This window comes from Agelaius phoeniceus, chromosome 13 (genome assembly GCF_051311805.1).
Source record: "Agelaius phoeniceus isolate bAgePho1 chromosome 13, bAgePho1.hap1, whole genome shotgun sequence".
In the NCBI taxonomy this organism is placed as follows: Eukaryota; Metazoa; Chordata; class Aves; order Passeriformes; family Icteridae; genus Agelaius; species Agelaius phoeniceus.
In genome coordinates this window covers 15,932,848-15,960,164 of record NC_135277.1, presented here as the reverse complement: position 1 = coordinate 15,960,164, position 27,317 = coordinate 15,932,848, and the positions used below count along the sequence as shown (strand labels likewise).

The 27,317-nt window shown below is 42.2% G+C and overlaps 1 protein-coding gene across 2 annotated transcripts in view; it reads right to left on the bottom strand.

Moving 5' to 3' along the window:
• Positions 1-25,517, bottom strand: part of UBE2Q2 (ubiquitin conjugating enzyme E2 Q2) — a 45,919-nt gene extending 20,402 nt beyond the window's left edge. The window contains exons 1-4 of one of the 2 annotated variants that reach the window (XM_054642424.2): positions 25,072-25,516; positions 9,637-9,741; positions 3,040-3,144; positions 1,361-1,417 (exon numbers count right to left, since the gene is read on the bottom strand). In XM_054642424.2, the coding sequence (XP_054498399.1) occupies positions 1,361-1,417; positions 3,040-3,144; positions 9,637-9,741; positions 25,072-25,257 (453 nt within the window). In that variant the 5' untranslated portion in view covers positions 25,258-25,516. Of the gene's footprint in view, positions 1-1,360; positions 1,418-3,039; positions 3,145-9,636; positions 9,742-25,071 lie in introns of both variants that reach the window. The other variant, XM_054642425.2, reaches the window with a different exon arrangement.
• Positions 25,518-27,317: the final 1,800 nt, after the last annotated feature.

Here is a 27,317-nt window from a genome sequence, read left to right as displayed (position 1 = left end):
TTCAGACAATTGCCTGAGGGTGACTCAAATGCTGCCTGTGGAGAGGAGGGGAAGCTGTAAATACCTTGACGCGAGAAGGGAAGCACTGCAGCAGCCACACCAGCAGATTCTGGTCACACAGCTACCAGATACACTCCAGTATGCAGAGCTCTGGCACACCTGGGGCTGCTCTCCATGCACAATCAGTTTGCATGGCAGAAAAAGCCACATTCAAAGATGTCCTATGTAACAAGAAATGCACCTGGTGCATCTGATAACTCTGTTTCCTTCAGCTGTAACAAACCTCAGACTGAGTACTCTTCAAAATGCTCATGTTTCTCCAATGACAGAGCTGAGGAATTGAAAACTGCTTCTCCATCTAGAACTTGGACTAGATTACAGGTTACAGATACCACTGCCATGCACAATGCCCCCTGACAGCTGATAAATAATGGCAGACCATTTCTCTTTTTTACAAAGTAACCCAAACAGAATGCAAAAGGCTACTCTAGCAGTCTGCAAGCAACCAGAGCCTTGTGGCAGCAGGACATGGGACACAGCACCTTTAAGGAAAAACACAAGCTCCAGCAAATGTAGTCTGGATCAGGCTAAATATGGCATAAGAAAGGCTGCTACAAATAATTTAAGAACTCAGTAGCATTGATATTTTCTATAGGAAGATCATTTACTAAGAGAGAGTTGTTCATTCTTACTAAACCTTAAAAATCTAAATCTGAAGTAGTCAGAACAGTTCTACTATAATAAGGCAGTCTATAGTAGAGTAGAAAGCAAGAATCTCAGAGCTATTCTAAAATGCAGCAGATGCAAGCAAAAAGGGTGATTCTTACAACTAAAAAGCTCATTAAAGAGAGCACCATGTTGCCAGACATGGACATAAAAGTTTAGTGGGTCTGTTTCGATGTCCTTCCAGTCTCTTCAATTTATTACAGTCAAAAACTAGCTCACCATTCAATGAGTCAGCAAACTGATTTACTCTTAGCAAGTCTGCTTCAGTTTGGGAGGCACTTCCAACTATATCAGAGCCAGTTCACATGCTGCTTGAAATAGGAGTTAACAATGCAAAAACTTACTGATTTGGCACACAATGTTATGTATTGTCTGACTAAAGCACAAACAGATGTCCAATTCTCTGTATTCAAGTACCTCACAGCTGAGATCTAGGTTTAAGAAGAAAATTTCACTAGGTTTCTGGTTGAAGGGAAAGCTGACATTCAGGTAAACATCCAAATTTTAATTATCTTTTCTGTTGAACTCCAGGGAGGTTACATGGTACAGTTTGGTTTAATTATTAGCCAGACATTGCAGAGCAAAATGACAAAATTCTACTAGATTAGGACAACAATCTCATATATAGACATACTTCACCCATATCATCTTCCTCCTCCTCCTCTGATGTAACTTCTTCTGTTGTTCCATTCTGCAATACAACAATGAAAGGTCTGCATAAATTTTGCATACTCTCCTTGCTTTCAAAATCAGCAAGTCTACTCTCAAAGAGAGGCAGTAAATGCAAAAGTTACATGTCAAACTTCAGCTCTTTGCAGATAAGGGTAAGATGCATAAAGATGATTTCCTGGTATATGACAGTGAAGAGACTTTTTCACAAAGCAAAAATAAATAGAATGTTTCAATTAATTCCAATTAAGTTGTAAGTAGAAGCTTTAAATTCAGATAAGGAACATCCTATTCTGAACACTGTCAAATGCAACAAACACATCAAGTGGGTTACAACCCACCATCCCTTAAGCATGAAATCAGATCATGGCTCTGACTAGAATCCATCTACAAGCTACACCCCTAGAAAGAAAAAACTCAATGAACTTTAGACCTCCAGAACCTCATGGATTCTTTTTCTCACTACCTGGAACTGCCATGCAGCCACTAGTATCATCATGTAGCCATTGCTATTAGCCTGTTTGAGGAAATAGCAAAACAATACACTGAGTTAATTTTTATGACTCTTTCAGGATATCACTCCAAGCTCAGGAACTCTGAGCTGCAGAAATACTCAGGAGTATTCTGATATGCTTGTCCTCTGCTCACTCTTTCTCTGCCAAAGTAATGACACTGCTCTAGACAATGTATGGGAGCAGATATGTCTGGTCAGAGTTACTAAGACCCCTCTTATTTAACTTGAAATTGTCTGACATTTCTGGCTAAGAAACCTTGCATGAGTTTGTTTTTGAATTTCACAGCACATGTGAGACCCCTCACAAAGCTACACCCTATTAGCACAGCCCATTGCCTTACAGCTGCACTGCTGAGTGGGTGGCTCAGAAAAAGGACCTACCTATAGGATTACAATGTGACCAAAAATTAAGCAAGTTATTTGTCATTACTATAGCACTGTCACCACAGGAAAGCATCTGTTAATCTAAAGGAGTATTTTAGTAATCATGTCATCTTAATGTGTATAGACAAAAGAAGATCCCATAATCTTATTAAAAAACAGAAAAGAACAGCTACTGTCAGTTACCAGTTCTGTTTTCAACACAATACAAAACATTTTGGTTAATGTTTTAACCTCAGGCCTTCACAATTCTTAATTTTTCAAGTGCACAAGAAATAAGCAAGGTACCTCCCTACCCAAAGTAACATATGGCCTTGACATCCCATGTCTCTGCAAGGGACTGAAGAAGGAAAACATCAACAGTAGTTCATCCAATTGCACACTGTGAAACACATACTCTTCCACAAAGAGCCAAATATTTCAGAAAAAGTAACTTTGGGAAGCACTCCAAGTGCACAGAGATTGGCTTGAATAGTGTTGAGGAGGGAATTAAACTTGACAGCACTGGTATCACATACACACCTTGCAGTGATACAGAAACTTCAAAGGGAACTGGGTAATATTATCACACCATTATTAAATGGATTTTGTAACTAAAATTCAGATTGAAGACACCATAATGCAAAGGTGCTTCGTATCTCAGTTCTGGTTTACACAAGGTTCAATCTTTCCCATTATCTTGTTTCTTGGAGTTAAAAAAACAATTCTTTTATTGGCATAAGAAGGTGTCCACAGGTTTTTTGATTTACCTGTCCAGCTGGCAATGGCTGATCTAACATTTCAACATCTGGATGCTGAGGAAGATTATATAATCTGCAGAGGTCACATATTAATCGCTTCAGCTGCTGAAGAAGCTAAAAACAACAAAAACACACGGATAAGTTAATTTAAACCAAAGCACAAAGAAATATATTTACAATTTTCTTCACACATTGATATTGAACTTGAAGTCAGTGTACAGCATTTAACTCTGCTAAGGCTGGAATAAAATTTCTTCTGCAATCTTTGTAGTAAAGTCCCCACAACAGAAACTCAAGGACATGGCAAGTTAGCAATGACTCCCATTCATCTTCCTATGTATAAGAAGAAAGCCATGAGCAGAAAAACCATTTTTGGTCTGACAGCATCATCTATTCCAAGCATAGCTGTCTGAGCCACACATCACTATGGAATAAGCAAATGGTCACATTCCATGAGATAAAAAAATTCCCATTTCCCAGCTTAAATAACCAAGGAGGAACAGTCTGGTTTTCCATGCCCTGAATTCCTTCACAGGGTACACCAGTGAGGCACAGAAGCAAGACCAACCCTGTCCAAGTCCCAGGAGCCAGGAGGGCTCTGAGCTGGAGCCCAGGCACTCTGCTTGCTGTATCTTGTGTCAGGGTGAGGCACAATCTGTTACTATCTCTGATTTGTGTTTCCAGCCTGTTCCACTGATTGTGCTCTGTTCACTGCAAACTATGCACCACCTCACACTCACTAATGTAAGGCAGAAAAAACCATTAAGTTTGCTCTTTGATCATCACACTAATGAAGATGATTTCTACAGCTCTTCACTTTCTGTAGGCAGCCTCAGATTCCTAGCTAAGGCCAAGATATAAAGATTATACTACTGCATTTCCTACCTTTCCAAGGTCTTTGCACTGCTATGTCAGGAAAACAAAAAAAGGACTGCAAAATCTATTTATAAAAGGGTCAACATCTCATCATTTGCAAAACACTAACCTAGATGAAACTTGCAGAAATCATACATCCATTTATGGACTTTTCTTCCCAAACCCAAGGAGAATTTGTCCTGCCACTTGTCGAGGGCAGCCTGCAAGACAGGCATTTCTGCACACACACTCCAAAATACTTGTCTAAAGCCTTGCCATTGGCCCCTTTAAATGCTCTCACCTTACCTCACTGGAAGTGAAAAATTCAGTCTGTCCAGGGTTAAGAGCTCATTTCCAAGCCCTAATCACTAGCAGTGATAGGAAAACGTTGCCCTTATGCTATCTGAAAGCTTCAGTGCTTTTCCCTTCTACAGCAGAATTCAACATTGTGCTTCATAGGAATGTTATTTATCCATCTGAGGCCATGAACTGAGGTACCAGCCTGCATTAGAACACTATCACATCAAGTCTGCTGCTTCTGCATCATTCATGATAGTCAACCCAACCCCAAAATAAAGCAGATAATCAACCTAACTCAGAAATAAAGCAGATATCACCTAAAGGACTGAGGCACCAGCACCACATTTCTTAGGGGGATATACATGAGACACGATAGGTTTTGGCAAAAACCCTTCTGTAACAATCACATTTCTCATCAGCACCAAGACTCTACACTTGTTTGAAGCTTCTCAGGTATCCAGAACATAATGAAATTGTTTAGCAGACAGGAATCAGGTTAATCAATCAAAAAGTTGGTTGCCAGATAGAACCACAGGTCTTAGAACTATTATTTTCAGTAAGTGCAAGATACTTAGAATTGCACTGCTCTACATTTTGTTGAGAAACTTTGCACAAACATTGCTTCATGGAGAGCTGGAGCATAAACCATACAATTCCAGGAGCTGTGACTTTTCTCACAGATTTCTTAAATCTTCTGTGAATCATACAAAACTAAATCTAAGCAGTGAGGGAAGACTGCCACCATTGGGCTGGTCAATTAGCAGTGCCCTGGAAAAGCAGATGAATAGGGTATTAGATGTGCCTTGACAGAGAAACAGTAAGGACTGGAGAGTTAAGAACTGCTGCCCTGCTTCCTTCAGTCCCCCTCCTCCCCACAAACAGTCCTGTCAGCTGAACTGGAATTCAGAAGGGATTTTTGCAGCCAGGACCTACCACACTGTGAGCTTCCCTTGCTTCTGAGCACAGCACCACAAGCAAGGAACAGGAGCACCCTCAAAACAACAAGGTGCTGGCACAGCCTGGGCTGAGTTACAGCTGTGCCTGACAAGGGCCTCCAACAGCTCTTCACCACCTCATTTCCACTGCACCACAGATCACTCTGCTCTGTGGCACTTCCCAGCCTTGTGGCAGATCAGTTCTGGTGTGCTTCAGCACACATGCACCATTTCATGATGAAGGAGAAGGCAGAGACCTGCTGAGAGCAGGGATCCCCTTCCTTGGCAGGATTCTACACTGCAGGGTTACCTTAATGCAACTCACACTGCAGTTCATTTTTATAGATCAGCTGCTATATTTGCAATCAGTGTCTACAATTTGCAAAGGCGGTGGCAGAGCAAGAAGCTGATCCTGTCTGTACAACCTTTCCACCCTTTTTCCTTATTGCTACATTTTTCCTCCACAGGAATTAATTGAATACCATTGACCTTTCTGCCATGGGTCACCATCACTGTTATCCCTTATCCTCTGCTCATCTGTATGAAAAATCACAGGGTAATTTGAGCTGAAAGTCACGTCTGGAAGACATCTGATCCAGCCCTGTGCTCTAAGCAAGATTTGGTATGTGTTGGTATGTACATGAACAGACTATCAAAAGGGAGAGCAGATTTCTGTCATGTATTAATAATTTAAATGTATTTCCAGGGTAACTTCACAGGCTTGACTACTGTAAAATGAATGCTTAACACACACACTTGGAGGCTACTACAGAAAAGTGAGCTATCAGCACACCAGGAGGTGCCCTGGAGTACAAACTGCCTAGAGCACAAAGTCAACAGCAACCAGAGCTCCTAACCCACAGGGTAAAGGAGTGATGTGAATAGCCTGCAGAAGGGAAACCCTCAAGTGACCAAACACAACACACTTCTAAATTTGTTAAAATGATTATAATTAGCATCAAAATAACAAAAAATACACCATTAGAATACACAGCCTCTATAATTTTTAATGCTTCAAGAGTTCTGAGAAGTTGGTGGTTCTTTTGGACACAATAATGCTGGTTTAGAACACAAACAACTCTTGGAACTGTGTTTCCTATCTTAATGTCTTGCACATTTGAAAACAGTTTAAAACTATTTTTTCTGAAAAATTCCTAGCCGACACTAGGAAGCTTTTTTATGTATGAAGATTTCTTCCTAATGTAGTATGAAAGCATTAACAATTTTAGGATACCTTTGATGGTATTAATATCCTGCTGGGCTCACTATGAAACATCCTGTTTCCTGATTACGAAGAAAAATGAATTTAAGAAGTACAGTTTAAGCATAAAAAGACTTCATTATCCTGTGTGTCTCTACCTACACCCACAATATCTATATAAAAATAAATGCATCAATAAATCTTAGCCTACCACTGAGAAAGTGCTGAAGAAGGATACAAATGGGAACAGAGGGAAGCAGTCATTGTCACTTGGAGTATGGCCACTACTTGGTTATCAGGTGCCAGTGACAGTACCTGGCCTGGCCTCCCCCACACTCAGCAGCCTTGGGCAGCTTCAGACCAAAGCAAAGCTGATTCCTGCATTTTGTCTGCTCAACTCCCACTGCAGAAATAGCTGCTGCCACACTGGGAGTCTGCAAGAGACATTCTTCCCTGGAATGCCTCCATGTGGGACTGAATCTAAAATATTAGCACAGAAGCAGTGTATTTCAAGACAGCAGCTTACCCAAGCTGTAAACATACTTATGCCAGGAATTGTGTACTTACTTTTGACATCTTTCATGCAAATTTAAGGTCTAGAGTGTGAGAATTAAAGCTGCCTCTCTGAATTTCAGCCCATTTCCCTATTCTCTTTAAAAAGCAAACCTCTAAATAGTGTAGAGTTATAGTTAACATCTCATGAAATAAGGTTTGAGGCTTCAGACTCGCATCATGTAACTTCCATCATATTAAACAGAACAAGGGAAATCACAGTGAGATTTCTCTTTTGCATAGCACAGCCACTAGAAGGCAGATGGCAGTTCCACACTTAGCATATCTAAAGCATGGCTGATTTTCAGAAGGAAATTCAGGAGACACCAGGGGCTGAAAGAACTCTGTAGCCTCTTCATCTGCTGACTGAAACTTGCCTGACATTGACAACCAAGCAGCTAAGCTGTCCAAACCTGAGGATATCCCTGCTGATCACATTCTTAATCATCTTTCAACATTTTTACTGTTTGGATGAATTGTCATAGTAAAAGCAACATGCTGGTGCAAGGTAATTGCCACAGTTTCAGACCCACAGAAGATTTTCCAGGAAACACATGTAGGATTTCAACATCATAAATCAGTTTTTGTGTTACCATGTCAAATGACAAGGCTTCCACATGTCAAACATTTATGCCTGAAGAGCATATTCTTCTTCAGTTTCCCAAGAGCTGACACCTGTCCCATATTACAAAGCAGGTAGAAAGAGCAGTAGAATACCAAAGGCTAAAGCAGGGTACATGTGCTAGCACTGCTTTTAGCACAGCTGAGCTCCTGGAAGAGTCCTATGCCTTCTTCCATTCAATATTTGACTGCTCCAGTAACTCTGAGTTTAGAGCAACATGGCACTAATGATCCTTTACCTGCAGTAAATTAAATGAAAGATAGTTTGAAACATTCTAGATTATTCTAAATGAAACTAAGTGAATTTTTATGAGACTGTGATAGATTAGAAGCCTTTGGATTTGTACTCCTCTATCCCTTCTTTGCTGCAAAAAGTCTCTGTGTGAGTGCTCCATGCCATTGAAAGGGAGGGAGTTCTATGGAGAAAAGTTGAAGGGAAAAAAAAAAAAAAACAAATTAAAAAGTCACAAGCCACGTCTTTGGAGCAAAAAATCAGATTTTGTAGTGCAAGTATTTGTCTCCTCAACCACTCCCATCTGCCTTCACCTTGGCACAGCACTAAGCAGGGTGGATTCCTGAGAAACCAATGGGCCATCACAGGTGTCTATTACATCAACCCAGCAGCTTTTTTACATGGGCAAGTACAATCTTGATAGCAGAAGCTGTTTTCTTACCAGCTACATAAGCAGTCCGTGTGCATATGCAATTCAGCACAGCCCCATGCATGTTTACAACAAAGCTTTCCAGCCTCTTGCAGGCAGTTGCACACAGGAAATACCTCGTTCAGAACCTGAATATCAGCCACACCAGCTTCAAGCTGCACCATCTTCTGAAAAGTGTCTTTAAGCAAAAGGCTCATTTAGCCAGATTTTCTGCTACTGCCCCTTTCCAGGCAGAGCTTAAAGACTAAGATTTATAATATTCTCCTGAATGTAGTTCAGTCAAATTGAAGTAGAAAATACAGAGATGTACATGTTGTGCAATCAGATCCAACAAAATGCATGAAAGCCCTAACGTCCCTTTACAATAGTTTTTAATTATGGCAAGGCCCACAAAGACTCACTTTTATTGGTTTCCTAATTATTTTTGCTAGAAGTCAAACGCATCCTATCTTCAGATGCAACCTATCTTCAGAAAAAGACACTTGTACATAAGACACATTTTTACATAAGGCTGGGTATCCTAGATGAACATTATCCCAACAAACATAAGTAGTGGGTTTTCTGCAGAAAGAACATTCCAAATTTTTCCCAAACCAGACAAATACTAAGCACATAATCCAAGCAATAAGCAGTATTCTGATTTGTTTAGGATGTATTGCATTCATGTCCACCAAAATAAACACAAAATGTTAATATCCTCTATTAATAAAGATCACCTGAGTTTGTCAGTATGCTGCAATACCCCTTTTTGAGGCACAAACTGCATTTGTACTGAAATTTATTTCCAAGCTTTATTCAAGGGCAGTTTCCTAGAGAGACTAGGAAATTAATTTTTATATTAATGTGCCTCTCCTCTGAGCTCCCATCACTACATGAAAGGGTATTTAAGTAAGATACAATGCTTGAGAGTTTTCTGAACTACAAAACAGCCATCAGAATCTGTATACAAAGATTTCCTTTAGCAATTGTCCAAAGTCACAACACTGCTTAAATGTATCAGTACCTAAGAAACATTCTGATGAACCAGAAGCTCTCAGGTCAAGTTTCCTTTGAAAGAAGGAAAGGTTAAAGAAACCAAGAATCCTTGGTATTAGAGTAATGGTTTGGAGAATATAGATTCTCAAGAGTACAAAGTTTTGCCTCTGCAATTGATTTCTGTGCAAAGAAAACTCTACAACAGCTCTCTTATTCAGCAGTTTTAACATTTTCATCCACTTCACTGTTTAAATATTTTCAGAAAACATCACACTAATTACTGGGACTGAAACATTACTTAAAAGCTTACTCACTAAAAGAAGTTATCTTTTCCTTCTTGCCTCAAATCTTTTGGATTACTTTTGGCTCCTAAGCTTTTTGGAAGAGAAAGTTGTGTTTATAAAATCCCCCAAATAACCCTAAAACTGAACTTGTTAATGTGACAAAGCCAAGTAAGCACACAATCCCAAATAAATGTCCAAAATAACCAAAATACTTCACTCACCAGAGTATTGCTCTTCTTAATATCTTCTAAACGCTCTAAGACTGAAGTCAGGTTTGGGTCATCTGATTCTACAAACCATATTGGTGATGAAGAGGGGTAAGATTCCTGTTTAAAAAAAACCAAAAAAACAAAACACAAGACCCAACAAATAAGCAAAAAATCCCAAAGCTTTAAAAATCATTTACCCCCAAAATTTCATAACACAGCATTAATATCGCCTCTAATCTTACTCCATGTCAGGTAACACAGAAGCTTTTAACACCCAATTTTTAGCTAATGCAAAAGAAATTGAAAGAAATCCAGCTAACTGGTTCTTCTAGTATTTCAACCTATTTTTGTCTCTCAGATGATGGATATGCATAAGAAACAGTGCTGAAATGTTTAAAACCTTGGGGGCAGGTAGGGCAGGAGGGAGAAATTTAAGAATGCGGTATGGGTGATAATTAGCAAAAAATGGAATCACAAGTAGTACATGTCAAAGAATAAAACTGATACTGATTTTTCATAAAAACAAAGCTTCCTGCAAAGAAAAGTCGTCAAAGTGATAAAAGTTGGTGTCTTTAGATTTCCTCCTCAACCAGGATTATTGAAACTCTTCAGGCACTGACCCTCAGCCAAAAGCAATGCACCTTAAATGCCCTACCCTGGAGGACAGTTTGACTGGTAGATCACAGTTTAATGACAGATAAAATGTGCTATTTTATCTTTGCACCACCAAGGCTCATTGAGGACATTCCACTATTGAAGATCTCTCATGCAATACCCTGAATCCAGGAGAGCTCACAGAGTAGCTCCATTCCATCCAGAGTCCCACAGCTGGCAGGCAGGTGCCAGGACACAGCCAGGTGACACCAAACAGCTCCCAGGATTACCAGTGTGCTCCATTTTCCACAACAAGCCATGGTTTGGGCACATGGAACCCATGAAGAGATGGGAGCCACAGCTGCTCATGGGTGCCAGAGCATGCAGCCCTTCCAAAGGTGTTTGGCAGATCCCTGCCACAGAAAGGTAAACACAAAGTCCTTGGCTCTTGCTCAGACATTCTAAAAACCAACTGAATTTTTCTCCTCACACAGGTTTGGTAAGATTGTGAGGATGGAAAATACCATGTAGTTTCCAACTCAACAGTAAGTGTCCCTTCACGTCATTGATGTGTGTGGATTTTACTTGTTTTGCTTTAGTCATTAAAGGCATTCTCCACTTCTCACTCTTTCAATTAAATTTTAGTAGTGAGGACAAATTGCTGAACCTCAGTTTTATCACCCAGATATTATCTTCATATCCCCGGGTCTTACAAAATAATGAGGGAATTTTCATTCATTTCCCTCACTGCAGTTGAAAAGGGAAAAAATGCATCTTTCTCATTCCAGAGACAATAAATTATGCTTCATTCTTCAACAGTTAACAGGCAAGGTTTGAAAATGAGAAAAATACATGAAGAAAGCATGTCAGAACTGGCTTTAATTAAAGCATATTTCCTAACTGACCTTCTATCTGAAGTGCTGAACCCCATAAACAAAGCCATATGACTAAAGGGCACCAGCTTTGGCAAAACAGACTGACACCATACTCCAGAGAAGTTCTAGATAGAGAGGTCTAAAATCCCACCTGTAAACTGAAGCCTCTACATAAACTTATTTTTTAACAAGTTCAATCCCCTCAAGTTTACGTATATTTTTTCTTCTAATTCTCAGCTAGAAATTCCTTAAAGGAATACTTGATATTCCCAGTATCTTTATGCAAAAAGACATCTTTCATCTTCACTTCAAAGCACACTATACTATCCTTCACCTGCTCTTTGTATTTCTTGATGGGAATGTTGGTGTAATCTAAAGTCATGGCAGTAGTGTTTACCCCACTGCCTTTCTTTTAACTTCATGAGCTGGACAGAGAAGTTTGGGTCTCAAGAACAGCTGGGTGGAACAAGTACTCAGGCAGTGGGGCCACAGTTAGCAGAGATTCCCTTGTGCTGTTCCCCCACAAAGCAGAGACCTCTGAGTATCTATTCTTGATTAACTAAGGCCTGACATCTCAAAGACCTATCAGGAAAGTCCAGCTTGCCAAGATTTACAGCTAAGGCCGGCTTACCGATGTGGTTTAATCACCTTCCTCCTTTACATAACACAGGCCTTCAGAAAAGTGTATTTTCTCCTCAGTTTCACTGAACAGATTAACCACTATGTCTGTGGGAGAAACAAGGCTGAATTCCCCATTGCCACTGGGTTTCTAAACTGTTATTTTTAGGAGCTAAACTTCATTAAAGATATTTCAGGTTTTGTACTGATAACATCTCACTCGTTTTTAATAACATGCAGCCTACTTGTGAACTCTTCTGCACTGGTGCAACCTTCTCACCTCAAGCCTTTCCCACTGATCTGGATGTGCAGGGGGAACAGCACAAGGGAATCTCTGCTAACTGTGGCCCCACTGCCTGAGTACTTGCTTCACCCAGCTGCTCTTGAGACCCAAACTTCTCTGTCCAGCTCACTAAGTTAAGAGAAAGGCAGTGGGGTAAACACTACTGCCATGACTTTAGATTACACCAACATTCCCATCAAGAAATACAAAGAGCAAGCAACATCCCTTTCAAGATTCACCAAGCCATCTATTTCTTTAAAATCCTCAGACTCAACAGAATAAAAATATTCTCCAGATACAGTCACATTTGGGCTGTGCATGCATGCACCATTCTGCTAAGAGGTATTTTTGGCCTTTTTTTTAAAATCAAGCATTTTTTAAATTATGTTAGCCCAGTCCATTTTAAAAATTATGTTATTAATTGCAAAGATTTATAGAAGACAAACACCTGCTAATCCTCTCTACTAAACTGTATCTGGAATCCAAAGACTGCTTAGAAAGTGGAACTCAACTCTTCCCTGTCTATATTCCTTTTTTCTGACAGTTCTATTTCTCCCCCTGAAGAATTTAAGGAACAACCCCACAGCAGGACACTCCTTATTGCGACCAGTATCTGTTCCAGTCTGGGGGCCTAGCTCAGTATCTCCTCCAAAACACTTGCAGCAAGTCTGTCATCAGCCAGGGACATGACTGACAGTGCAGATCTGATGATCAAGCAGTCCCACTAGGAGTTGAAACACATTGCAGTGGCTACTCCAATGTGCTGCTGCCTCCTGCTCCGAGTGACAGCTCTTACTCACGGTTTACACTCCCTCCTTTCGTGCCCTGAAAACAAGCCCTGCCCTCCCCTCCTGCAGGTGAGAAAACCTACAAGGACTCAATACTGCCTGGATTATTAGTGTGTGTATAGCACACATGAATGACTGTGTCCTAAAAATTATTAACCATTCCAATTTTTAGTCTGATCTAGCTTTTGAAACATGAATGAAAGAGTGCACTTCTCAGAAAGGCTCCTCTTTATTAACATTGCAAGCACATTTACTCAGCTGTATCAGAAAATACTTCAAGTTTTAGATTTCTGGCATATGATTACTTAATTGCACATTCCAACTTTTTCACAACAGATGATTAATATTAAAATACAAATTCAATTAAACTTCTGTTTTGTTGCCACGCTTAATTCTTCACACTTACCAATAAATATATTCATTTAATTTAAAAATATAAATGGAATTAAGTTTCTTTAGATCTGTAAGTAATCCATATTTTTGGAACAGCTGATTTCCATGCGGATATGAGTCACTATATTTTGAAATACAGAATTCACACATGAACTTCAAACATTCTGAACTTGAGATATAAAAAGGCTCATGAGTTTGTAATAGCCACAGCAGGCAACTTACAGCTAAGCTTGTGGCCTGTAAGGTCAAACAACTGAACTTCACATGAGCTAATTCTGTTGAGAGAATTAAGGCAGCTTTTTTTTCTGTATCTGTATGCTACAGAGGTAAGAGGTGGGTTTGAGCTGCTGTGCCATGTAAGGAACACAGGCTTCTCAAAGACCTTTCATGAGAGGAACCCTGAAATAGCAGTTATTGTACTATTAATTGTCAGTGGCTAAAAAGCCCCATAACTGCGAGCCTTTCATTAGAGAGCTGCCATGCAGTGATTTTGTCTCCATAATCTCTCTCAGCTGCACAGCTCTCCCCATATTCAGCACTGGAGATGTTTTATGTAACTGCTGCTTTTTTGCTGCTCTCCACAAGCGAGGGCAGGGGCTCATTGCCCAGGCAGGGCCGTGGGCACAGCAGTGACAGGACAGCAGTGACATCACACCTCCCTGCACGGCAGGACAAAGGCAGGATGTTTACAGCAGCACAGATACAATCACAATTCATGGCATCATCACTTCTAGAGACTCTTTGTATCAGCACCGGGACAGACTGGGAGCTTTGTGAACGCAAACGCTTCTGTGACAGAACGCGGTGAAAGAATTTAGCCCGCTAATAAACACACAAAATACAAAGGGAATAAAGCCCTGCACTCCTGCCATGGGAACAATTTCAAAACTGATCAAAATCATTTCGAAAAACCACTGTGTTAGAAGAATACACACGGGATCTCACTGTTCAGACATTCCATTACACCCTCTGTAAGAGCTCTACTTACATTTAATAATTTTGCTAACCAAAGGGAAAAAAAATAAATAAAGCAGCAAAATGTGACAGAAGATTCCAGGAACACACACATTAAGACAGCTTTTCCTGGGCAGGATCTGTCATCTAAGTATATCCTATCTAAGCTTTCTCATCCTTAACAATAAGGCTGTTTCCTTGCCATGTTACATAATCTTCAGCCTGCTTTCTAAAGCTACAGTGACACAATTTTGACATCAGTAGGAGACTTTTAAATGAGACATTTCTAAATTACTACAATACTTTTAGAATTCTGATGTTGCTAAATCAAAACAAAACAACTTCCTCTGAGTCTTCACATTAGAACAACCTGTACTTGCAGTTTGCTACAAGGCAAAAGAGTAATCATCTCTCCTTGTACACAACTGAGCCATTTTATCACAGCTAAATGGCAGGAACACACATTTAAACACATGGCTACTGCATCATGATTTAAAATCATGATGATGTGGTGACAGTTCCTTATTTTCTTTAATTTCCCAATAATACTAGATGGAAAAAAGTGTGGGGGTGGTTTCTTTTAAAAATCCTTAGCATACCGTCTGAATAAATTTCAACCAGTTTTGTTTCTTTTCTGTTAGTTTTCACAAAATCCCCATCATAGACAGAACCCAGTTCTATTCTTTTCATACCAGATACAATCAAAACTTAAGTAATTTTTTAACAGTCCGTCTAATATTCATTTTCTCAGTCCCAAAATGTTTTTCACCCTCCTTTACTTACAAAAAGCAAGTCTTTTAACCAGCTTAAATACTCAGAGAAGGCTGGAAAGAGACCATTCTTGCTCACCCAGATCTTGGTAATGAAGTAAATCCTAATGGAACAAGACATCTCAGAGGCCTAATACAATCTTCTCAAGGTGAATACATTTGCAGCTATAAACACGTGCCAAATAATTGATTACAAATCACAGATGGCTTTCCAACTTTGTCCATTTAATTAAACAGCAGAATCAGATCTTTATTAAGTGTCTCATATACATCCTACACAAACATTCAATAAATACTGAAGAATAAACAACAATTAGGTACACTTTAGTACATGTTATTTGCAATTGTTAGTCAATTATTTACCACTTATTTTTCCACCTGTATCAAGCTGCCTTTAGAGGAAAAAACCCACAGAGTTAATATTAACAAAAATATCAGGATTTCAGAAGATATTCTTAAAGCTGAAGTTTAGCTTGGTAACCATAAACCACTAGTACTTACAGCTACTTAAAACAGCATTAGTTGTGATTACACAACTGACAGATTGTTTCCCATTATTAGAGGCCAAATTTTCCAAAGGCAGCTTAAGAAGCAGCAGCATTTTCTATCACTAGCAGCTCAAGTGCCAGTGAAATCCACAGGCTTAAGAACCTTTAAAAGCCAGCAGATTGTCATCTGCCCTCTCAACCAATCCTTTATAATAATTAAGAAAGAAGAAAGCATGAAGAATCACTCTCATTGAAAGTAATCCAAGTCAAACTATTTCCCAGAAACCTCCTGTTACTTAAACCCCCCAAATTTTTACTTTCCAACATGCAGTCACCACCATTTGCTGTGTTGTGTAGATCAAGTCATTGAACACTACAATACTCTAACATTTGCACTTTTAGATATGAAAAATTTGCAATTTCTTAGAGAATTGAATATGTCAGTGATTCTGAGTTCTAAAATCTAAGAAAAGTGTTTGCAATGGAGGGTTTAAAATTAAATTTAGTATTTGTGGTAGCAAGGAAGCAAAGTGAATTTTAAACATCACTACCGAACAAGAGGAACTTGCTTTTTTTTCTTGAATTTTAAAATCATATAAAACATGATATTCACTTGCCCAAAAGCCAGCCTGTATTGCTTTGCTTTTCTTCCACCCTCCCTAAAGCCTGACAGCCTCAGTTCAGTGAGAACACTTGTTATAAATCCTGCACTTAGTAAGGCACCAAGTTCAGCTGTCTGAAATACACATCTGTCTACAACATAGAAAATTACTGCAATTCTACTCTCAAATTTAATGGCTGTATTGACAGCTAGAGCCTATACACGACAATCCCAGGTGAAGCATGATCCTTTGGTAGGATCCCTGGGATTGCAGCAGCTTAATCACCCTGCACCTTTGCAGAGGAAGGTGAAAGAATCCCCTAATCCTGTTCTATGTCAGTTCTGCTAATACGCTCAGGGCTGCAGAAGCCAACACCTTCAGGAGCACATTAAAGCCACACAACTGATGGGGTCACAGCTGGCCTCTCCCACACACTCTCCAGGGAAGGAGGCAAGTGGAGCACAGGAGCTTGCTCTAGAATTGTTCATGTCATTAAATACAGCCATGCTAGAGACGACAGGGTCAAAGGTATGTGCCTCATGGAGCAGAAAGGCCGTAACAAACCATAACTCTGTGGATGCCACTAAGATTCACTCTGCAACCACAAATTGTCCCAAACAAAAATACAGTTCTCTGTACAGACAAATTCCACTGATTGCAAAAGGCTACCACAAAAGTAACCAGGAGGAGAGGTTTGTTGTGAGCATACAGAATGGTTATGGAGGTCCTCTCTGAGAGCAAAGCCAGTGCCCTGCTGTCACATCAGGTGTCACAGGCACACGTGTGCTGCTCTCACACTGCAGCTTCTCCAGGCACCTTCTGCACGAGTGCACAGGGACCACAGATGGATCTGAATCAACTGAGTTAGATCTTGGAAGACTTTTTGCAATACACAGATTCAGCAGCATCTGTAAGTGCCAGTCTTCACTGACAACCACCACAGATCTAAGGAAGTAGCAAAAGGGACAGTATTTCAATGGCAATTCACTTGTGTACAAATTATTCCAAAATCCAAGCAGTTTGTCATCTGCTTCTTCATCTGCACTAATTTCCGGTTCAACCCAAGCTCAAAGAATTCTCTTGAAATTATTAAGGAATCTTTAACTTCTTAAATTTTTTATACACCCAGGACAGAAAATAACACTTTGAGAAAAAAAAATTCCTGAAAACTTCAGCAACTGCTGCTTTCAAACAGACACATACAAGAGGCCAGTAACTTCAGAGTTTGTGGAATAATCTACGATACTTGAGTGTTTTACTTCCATATCTCTCTGTCCAGGTACACACATCTCTCACTGCTCACAACATTATTACCTGATAAGAAGCCAAAACATCTACAACCAAAGTAGAAAAGGCACAGAACATCACTTCAAATGGTCACAAACATGAATGCAAATGTAGCATTATAATTCTTACATTTCTCGTGGTCAAGTTTTTATGGCCAGCTGTTCTTCAAATTACTTAATCTATGCAAAATGTCCCAACAGCCAATTCCCATACATGAAATTGCACATAACCCTGGAAAAAACAGGTTTATCAGATTCTCTTATCAGCTGCCACAACCTCATTCTCACTCCATACCAAGCAAAAGGCAGGAGGGTACTTGTCCAGTGGAACAAAACTACACAGAATTAAAGCACGAATTTGGAGCATAAAAGGAAAAAAAATGCACTTTTCTGACAAAACACAGTTACTGTTTATCACTGTGAAGCAGCATTTTACTCTCCACATCATACTAATGCAGCATGTAATCTCTCCACTCAAGGAAATTCACAGAAAAAACCCCAAACACTCCTAACACTTTTGTCCAGACCCAAACTAAAAATCCCCCAAATGTTACTGAACTGCTGCTCAAACACAACTCAACACTACAGGATTGCATTAACAGCACAGCAAGTCAGTTGTTCTGGAGAAGCAAGCAGCTCTGAATATGTACACTATCACAGAGGGCCAGCCTAAGGGAGTTAAGGAACATTGCTCTGCCAATGTTAACAGCAACAAATAAAGTTAAACATCCTCCACACTCAAAACTGAGCAAAGCACACAGCACTGCTGAAGACTCAGTGACTTGCTTACTGGGACCATGTCTGTAGACCTGAGACTATGTCCAGGTTTTTATTACAGCACCTTACAGCAGCAGGATGAAGCTGTCCTGCTCCTCACACACAAAACCCCACTGTGTGCTCGTACCCTCAGCCTGCCAGTTGTCAGAGCCTGGTTGTTTGGAGCCCTCAGACACAAGGGGTTCTCTTTAATGCACACATTACACACACACTCAAGCTGGCAGTGCTTTACCCAAGAGCAGCTACACACATGGGCTCAAGAGAAAGATTTACAAAATACCTGATTCTGCAATGCTCTTTACTACCAGCACAGAACCTGATGTGTCCGAATTCCTGCAGGAAGTCTAGTTACATGAAACAAATTATCAACACATTCTAATCATCAAGAGTTATTAATTACCTACTTCTGCAACTATACAGGCCAGTTATCATTAGCATGAGTGTCACAAAGCCAGAGTAACAAGAAATGGCTTCTAGTATGGCTAGAACAGAAGAACTGGTTATAAGTAAGTTGTGACATATCCCTCTCTCACCAGCTTAACTCCAGAAAGTTTTCTTGCAGACCTGCCCTCACCTCTATCACAGTACACAGTTATCCCACAGTAAGCAAATTCTGGTATCACCTCTATTGTCACCCAAAAGATCCAGGCTTCCCCTTCTTCTAACTTCAGGAATTTACATCCTTTAAGTGTTCAAACCACTCAGCATCACCTTCTATCTGTGCACCTTCACCTCTCTGAGAGCCATCTTCCTCTTTTCCCTTTGCAAAATTGCTGTACTCCAGACACACCTGCAGGCAGAAGAATTTTTTATTCTCATCCATGGCTGAGGGAGGTCCTGCTGCCCCTGACCCCTGAGAGCATTCCAGCTGCCACTCCCCAGCTCTCCTCCCACAGTAACATGTACACAGCTGCCCTGATGCTGCTCAGCCACAGGCCTCCAGATTACAGCCACTTGGATGGAACTTGGTCCCCCACATGCAAAATTTCAGCACCACGGAGCTCAACCAGCGTTTACCATTAATAAGTTTAATACCACAACTCTTACCACAGTTATTTCCTACTTCAAAAATTCAAGGAAGCCTGTGGTATCTTGAACACCACTGCTCAGGAACGCTTTGATTTTTTTCTAATGCCACTATACAAGTTCTGACAGAGCTTATGCTCCTGCCCTCCTGAATACACATTGAAGAAGCCACTGCAAGATCTCCAACTGCATTAAATTCTTTTGCTGTAAGGGGACAAAAGATTATAAGGTCTGAGAGAAAGGAGAATACAGTTCATACTAAATCTTCAGAAACAATGTATTAGCTGTTTTACAGCACTTAGTACACCAAGATGTCTTGCAAGCAAGAGATAAAAAAAATCCCCACATGTAAGGTCATTATTTTTATACCATGCTTAGAGATTACAGCTGGACACAAGACAGAAGTAAGACATACTGGTATACTTGATTCCACCAGAGATCAACTCAGAACTACTGTGATCATATTAGCTTCAAGTGTACTGCATACAGGCAGACTGATGGAAGAGCTAAATGCTAAATAGCATCTTCTTACTTTAATCAGTCATTTCATTTTCCAGTTGCCTTCTAGGAGCTGGTGAAAGGTCATTTTTGCTTCTTCTACATAGCTTGTAGCTGAAGAAACACAGTAGAACACATACTAAATCATCAACTATCATGTCTCTTAAAAAGGGATATTACCATTTAAATGAAAAAAAAAACCCAAACCTAATACTCCAGCCAGGAATTCAGGCATTTACAACCTTTCACAACTACATAAAGGCAAACAACCTGACAGTACTGAACAGTAGTCCACACTGAGGCATAACTAAAATAGCAGTAATTTCTGTTAATCAACTTCTACAAACATTTGTTCCTATCAAGAAACTTCACCTCCTCTTTTTCTTGTCTAATAATAATACTATTTAGAGAGGTGTCTCTATCTTTGCATCTTGCAGTCTCCAGGAAAGAGTCAGATTTTTCAAGTAAACAAACGCCTTGCAGTTAAGTCAGGTCCAGCTGTCACTGTAAGAGCACAGGCACTGGTGCCACCCCAGGCACTGGTGCCACCCCAGGCACTGCACCCAGGAGAGGTCAGTCCCAAGTGCCACCCTGGGCTCTGCCAGCACTGCTGGATGCAGCAGCTCCCACTCAGTGCTGTGCCCCTCCTGTGACAGGACAGATGTTTGTGCAGCTAAACCAGACTGGAAAACAGTTCAGATCAACATAAGAATTTTACATGCCAGCCAGGTCCTTAATGCAGCAAACTCAATTTCAGCCACAAGGCACATAGCCTCTGTTGGTCTGCAAGAAACAGCACTATTACCATCACACTTCGTTCTTACTAAAAATTCCAATTTTCAGTACATGTTGAGGATATCAATAAGGCACCAATAGACAAAACCTCCTGAACAGCTCACAGGAGGAAGGATGTTGAGTGAAAAGAATGTAATTCTTTCTACAAAACTTCTTTCATTATCAAAGTGCACAGAGAGCTCTTTCAAGGACCACAACAATCCCAGTTCTGAGGTTACTGTCATCAACTTCTGAGCAACCCACCGGAAAAGAGCACAATTTACTGTGCATTAAGACCTCAGGATATGCCAGCATTTCTATTTGAAGCCCACCACTGTGGCCTCCTAGGATATTTTAGGAGCACTTCATACCTTGTAGGGAAGAACCATCCTTTAAGTCCTGAAGTACTGGTTACAGCCTTTTGCACATCACACAACCAGACTGTGGCATCAGAAAGGTCTTGTCTTCCAGACACAAAAGATTCCTCCTACTCCTTTTTTCAATATTCTTTTTCCAATTACAGTTTTGACATAAAAGGAGAAACTAAAGCCCTCACTACTTTTTTAATAATTTTTTTAGCTTAATTTTGGTCTGCTAAATAAAACAATACTGGTCAATTCTATTGCATGTTATGTTTGATAATAGTTGCACGAGTGCCTTTTTAAAAATCAGCAAGTATATCTAACCCTAGCTAAAAAGTACATGCTATCAAGATAAAGCTGGGTATGCTTTTATACAGTCCTGACATCCACATGCTGCGAGACAAAGGTCTCAACCTCACTCCAGAATGCCTAATGATGTACAAAAATAAAAAATAAAAATCCATGGTTGGAACAGAATGCCTCCTTCATTATGTGGTTAGTTCTGTGTACAAATGAATAACCTGTTAAAAAGGTTACCAGCTGTATAGGAACTAGCTAGGAGGGACTTCAATATGAAAATCCTGTGTCTCTGAAGAACTGTCCCAGGTTCCAATACACTCACTCTCTGTTATACACCCAACTTGTCAAAAGCTTCACAGGTAATATCTTTTCATCCATTCTGGTTTTAAGGGAAAATAGTCTTCCCATTAACTGCAGTTATCTGTAGGCAGCAACCTTTTCAAGTCTTTCACAGCAGCTTCTAACTCTGATTTAGCAGCAGGGTATTTTTCAGCAGAAGCAGAAGATGCTTCTTTCCAACAGAGAAGCAGGAGTTTACTGAGTCAGCCACATCACCTGAACTGAATTGCTGAAGTATGAAGGATATCACTGCACATCACAGCCCTGGATCCGTTTAGGGCAAACCTGCTCCCACATGGAATTGGCACAAACCCCCATTCTACCTGCAAGGGTCACTTGAGGATACACAATTTCAACAGGAATTTTGCATATGGGTGGAGAGGTATTAATATCCTGTTTCTCTTTGAAGAGATGACAAAAAATACAAAATGTTTTACAGCAATCCAAACTTCAGTGTGGAATAATTCTAACACACCCTTTGTAATTCCATGACCTAAGTCTGATAAGGTACCAAACTGAAGCCAGAGATTGTATTGAAGGACACTTCCCTAAAGTCATGATCAATAAACACCCTCCTCTAAGTAAGGCCACAGGCTTGATACTATTTCAAAACACATGAGGAACAGGACAAGGTTTATTGAACTTGATCAACTGGAAAAGTGCTGTTAACTAAAATGGAAACCTGAGGAAAACAGAAATAAAACCTCAAATGGAGACACTGCTGTTGGCATAACAAAATGGGAATGTGAAAGTACACAGCCTGAACAAGTTCAATAATTGGACAGTTCTCAGGAATAAGCAGCAATATTTCTGACAGGGATGACTCCACCCTTAAGTGCCTCTTTTAAAATAATCTGATTAACCATGTAAGCTCTAATACAGGTCACTACCAGAAATAGTGAAGGACAGACTTGGACAAAGTTTGGCTGCCACTCTATAAACAGAGGAGCTTTTAAGTAAAGTGTATCTTGTTTTAATTTCTAGCAGTGTTCAGAGTCACAGGTACAGTGTCCCTGAGATGCTATGGCCAATACTGAACTTTGACAGTTCTACAGACTTATACTACAGAGACAATCAACAAATCATCTCAGTGAGAAATGCCAGTGGCAGACTCCTCAAACTCTGAATTTTAGTCTAGAAAACTTGTGGACACCTACACAGTTCCTAAGCATATATGCTCCCTCACATCTCCAGAGGAATATTTACTCTTCCCTCTAGGCTGGAGAGAAAAAAAGATTTGTTGGGAATTTCAGAGCCAGCTTAGTTATCAGATCACTTTTTAGCTACTGAAAGCTTCCTTCCCTACCAGATATTTCTCCATCCCATAACTTTATAGCCTTACCAGTCTTTGCATGCTACTACTGCTATTTGAAGTCCCAGTTCCCTCAGTACCTGCGGAGCCACTGAAGCACAGTAAAAAAAGACTGAGGCTCTTCTAGTTTACAGTATCCACAAAAACATCTGGAGGCAATCAGGAGTCAGGGCCAAGGGACTCCATTCAGTGGGAAGGGGGAGAAAAAAAATTCACTTTTGTGACACTAGAGAATTCTAAAATATATGTCAAAGAACTAGGATGGAAGCCCAGAGATGAGCTTTCTCTTCTCAGCTCTATCACCTGCTGCCCATTTGTTTCAAGGGAGCCACGTCTGTATCTCAGGTTGTCAAACCCCATTTATTTTTAACAGATGGGGAAAGTAGCCACCTGCCTCGAAGAGCAAGAAATTAGTCAACATCAGAAAGCACCAAGCTGCTCACAGACAACTGTAAACAGAACTTTCAAGAAGCTCAGACACAGCCTTTCATCAAAGCAGAAGTCGCAGCTCAGAGGTTTCAAAGAGCACTTCTCCTGTTCTTTTTCAAGTTCATATGCCACAAGTCTAATGGCATGTGAGAGAGCTGCTGACCTTTGGGACAGGTGACTCTAACAGCAGACTGCAGACACTGTTTCCTCATTAACACAAGCATGACAACAGTGATCTAAGTGGTTTCTTGGCTGCTCACCTCAACCAAAGGCCTACAGCTAAGGTGGGTTATTTCTTTGCAGTAAGAATTACTATTAGAAGTAATTGCAATGAAAGCAGTCCCATAAGTAGATAAACACCACAGCACAAACCCTGAGCACAACAAGTTCAGGTCTTACTGCTGGCTTAACCTGGCAGCTGTGACTTGACAAAGAAGAAATAACTCATCAAATTCAACTGGCAACCAAGGGTGCACAATCATCAGACCTTTCATTTTTTGTTTAGAGTGAGACTCATGAAATAGATCATGTTGTGTGGAAACAAAAAGCCAAATTTCTGTGCAATGGAACACCCTCTACTGAATAAAAAATATTTATAGGAAGTCGCACAATTCATCATCAGATGGGTCATGTCTGGAAACAAGAACATCAACACTTCTTGTTTATTTTACCATAAACCCCCAGAATTTTATGTCTTACAAATACCCAGTAAAACACAGACCTGTCCCATGACCACAGAAGCAACTTTTCATAACAGTTAACTGTGAAAACTGAAAGATCTACTTAACAATTCACCTTTAATTTAATAAGGTTACTTTAAGGCAAGTAAGAATCTGGTCATGATTATAATTAGACTTGCCTGGTTTGCACACACATTTTCATCTTTCAGTACTAAAATATTTGCATTTACATTAATGTTTTGACCACCATGGTGTTTAAAACTTTCATAGAAAGACAAAAAAAGGCAGTAGAAATTGTCTTCCTTAAACACAAACGTGCTATTTTCACCCGAAGTGTTTCAATATGTCACTGTTCAGTTGAATCTTGATATGGCATTTAAATTCACCTAGAACTGCAACCAACCCAACGAAAATGAACCTCCAGCACTTTCCTGTACATGAGTCACAGATGCCAACATATTCAGATCCTTCTGCAAGTTTAGGCCTTAAACTTTTAAAGAACCAGAGGATTGTTACCACGTCACACAACAGTGAACGTTTTATTCAGCTTCTCTTCCAGTCATGTAAGAAATATTAAGCCAAACGAATTTAAGGGGAAATAAAACCCACAGATGGGAGAACCTTCAAAGCCCTCGGCAGGCAGCAGACCCTCAGCTCGGACACGGCTGCTCGCAGCCCCAACAAGTTTAAACGCCCCGTTATGATAAAGCGGCCCTTCGGCGGCAGAGCGGGGGCTCTGCCTTACCCCGCCACGACGGCGACACCGACAAGTTTCCCGTGGCTGCGGCCGCCTCGGGCTGCCCCGCGGGGGAGGCCGGGCCCGCCCCAGGCCGCGGCCGTGTGGCGCACTCGGTAAAGCGCCCGCCCGCCGCCTGCTCCGGGCTCCGCGCACGGCGCTACCGGCGACCCGCGAGCCGCCGCAGGGCCGGGCCGGGCAGCGGGGCCCCTCTGTTCCCCCCGCCGCCGCCCCGGGGCTCTGTGCCCGCTGCCCCGGGCCCGGCCGCCCTTTGTTCCGGCTCGCGGCTCCCGGCCCCAAAGCGGCGGCGGCGGCCCCGGCCCGCGTCCTTCTCCCGTGCCTGGGTCCCCCGGAGGAGCCCCCGCCGCGCGTGAGGAGAGGCCGGGGCCGCCCGCCCCTGTAACTTTTGTTATGGTGGCAGCGGGGAGGGCGCCCGGAGCCCCTGAGGAGCGGCCCCCCCGTGCTGAGTCACCCCGGCGGGGCTGCGCCCCCTCCCCGCGCCCCGCGGACAATGGCGAGGGCGGGCCGTGCCCGGCCCTCCCCGCCCCGCGCGGCCCCCGCACCGTGATGTTGCAGTGGATGGTGAGCGGCGGCGGCGGCTGTGGGCTGGAGCCCGGCGGCGGCGGCAGGAGCACAAACTGGCAGTGGAGCTCGTCCAGCTTCCAGGAGACGATGCGGAAGCGCTCGTGGTCCTTGTCGAAGATGGACTCGAGGAACTTCAGCTCGGCCTTGAGCCCTGACACCGACATCCTGGCCTCATCTCCGGGCCCGGGCCTGCGCTGCCGCCGCCTCCCTCCGACTCAGCCGGCCCGACCCTGGCCCCGGCCGCGCCTGCGGGGCGGAAGATGGCGGGGCCGGGGCAGCCCCAGCCGGCGGGGCACGGCGGAGCTCCCTTTGTACCGGCCTCCGGCGCCCGCTCGCTCGCTTAAAAGGGCAACAGCGCAGCCCGCTCCCCTTCCCTTCCTTCCTCCCCGGCGGGCCGGGCCAGCCGCGCTAACCGCCCCGCCCTCGCCCTGCCCTCCTCCCTCTAGCCCGGCCCCGCGCCCGGGACACGCGCACCGGGGCCGGCCCGCGCCCCGCTCCTCCCCCGGGGCCGCCGCCCGGGTCCCCTGGCCCGGCAGGGCTGACCCGCAGCACCTGCTGGCGCTGCCCGCCCGCCCCAGCCCTGCCCGGGCACTGCCTCCTGCCCCCGGCTCGCAGCCCTCCGGTCCCTCTGCCGAACCGCAGGGACCGCTCAGCCCTGCTGCTCCTCCTCTCCCACCGCTCAGCCCCGCGGAAGGGCACGCGGTATTGCTTCCTCACCGCACTTCTGTTTTGCTGAGAAAAATCTGCAGCATTGGGTTTGCACTTGTCATCTCAGAGTCCCGTCAGTCCTTCAGTACTCCTCGGGGGTCAGTCGACTTAAGCCAGGAATTCCTGTCCTGACGTTTCTGGCTCATCCATACCCATAAAATCTGCTGTCAGTCACTGCAGGCTGGAAATCAGCAAACAGAGGCCAAGAAAAATTGCTTCTACTCCATTTAAGCTCCCCTATAATTGTTTGTACAACATTTTTATCCCCAGAAAAAGCATCACGATGCATGAAAGCATCGGTGGTGAAGTGAATACTCCCTACATTCAGAGACCAAGGGGTCCTGCCCCTTCCTGACACTGGAAATACCATCTCTGCACCTTTATCTGTCCCTTCCCCTCTTGATTTTGCACAGAGATAGTTGTCAGTTCTTTGGGAATATGGAGTGGCTCTCACGTGGTGAGAAGTGTGATACAAGCAATGCTGTTGCGCCGTGTTCTTCATGTTTCCCAACCAGGTATTAATTAATGCAGTACACACATAAACCTGAAACAGGGGATTGCCTTTTTTAAAATTGATATTTTTTTATAGATCTTTAATTCCAGTCAAACTGGCAGCACTTCACAAACCACAAGCTGAATCTTGTCAAGTGGTGAGAACTCTAATCTTGATCCAGAAAAACAGTTATGCACATGCCCAGCTCCAAGCATATGGAAGTCTGACTGATTTGTGGGCTTGAGATTCCTACCCTTCCAGCAAAGAGAGCTGCAAAGAACATGCTTTGCTACAAAAGGACTCAGGAAGGATTGACACTGGCTAAATACTCTGAATGAAAGATATCAGAAAGTCCACAGGATTTTTTAGCTGTTATATGAAAGACTGTGATTATACAGTGTATGCAACTCAGCTCCTCTAGAAAGGCTGAGATATTGCTTAGACTGTACAGCCTGCAAAGTGAAGCCAGAGTGGATATAACTGTTGTGTGTCAATACATCAACAGGCAGGGCAAAGAACTTTGAGAGATAAGGGATGGTTTCAGTACAGGGACAAACTAACTATAAATAAGCAGCAGAAAATGACTATACCTATTAGAAAGGAAGGACCTGGTAGCCTCCCTATGGGAACCCCAGAGACAAAACCAAACAAAGCAGACTTTGTCAGGCATTGCATGGTGTGATGCATGAAACAGCAGAGGAATGAATTTGGTGACTCAGCCCAATTTCCCTTGTACAATAGGATTTTGGCCTGGAATGCCTCATTGCAGCAGTTAGGTGAGTAGGCTTAGCAAGTTCAAACTGCACCTTCTGTCATACCTTACCAGACCTGCCTCTATCACTCCCTCTGCTCTTCCATCCTCCTCGTCTCCTCATCTACCTTCCCTCTCCTCTGCCTCTCCACTGACTGGGACACCACACTTTTTTTGGCAGCTGCACAGCTGAGATGTGTGGATGTGCTGGCTGAGAGGACACCCTGCCACACTGTCTTCTGAGCACCTGGCAGGACAAACAAATTGTTTAA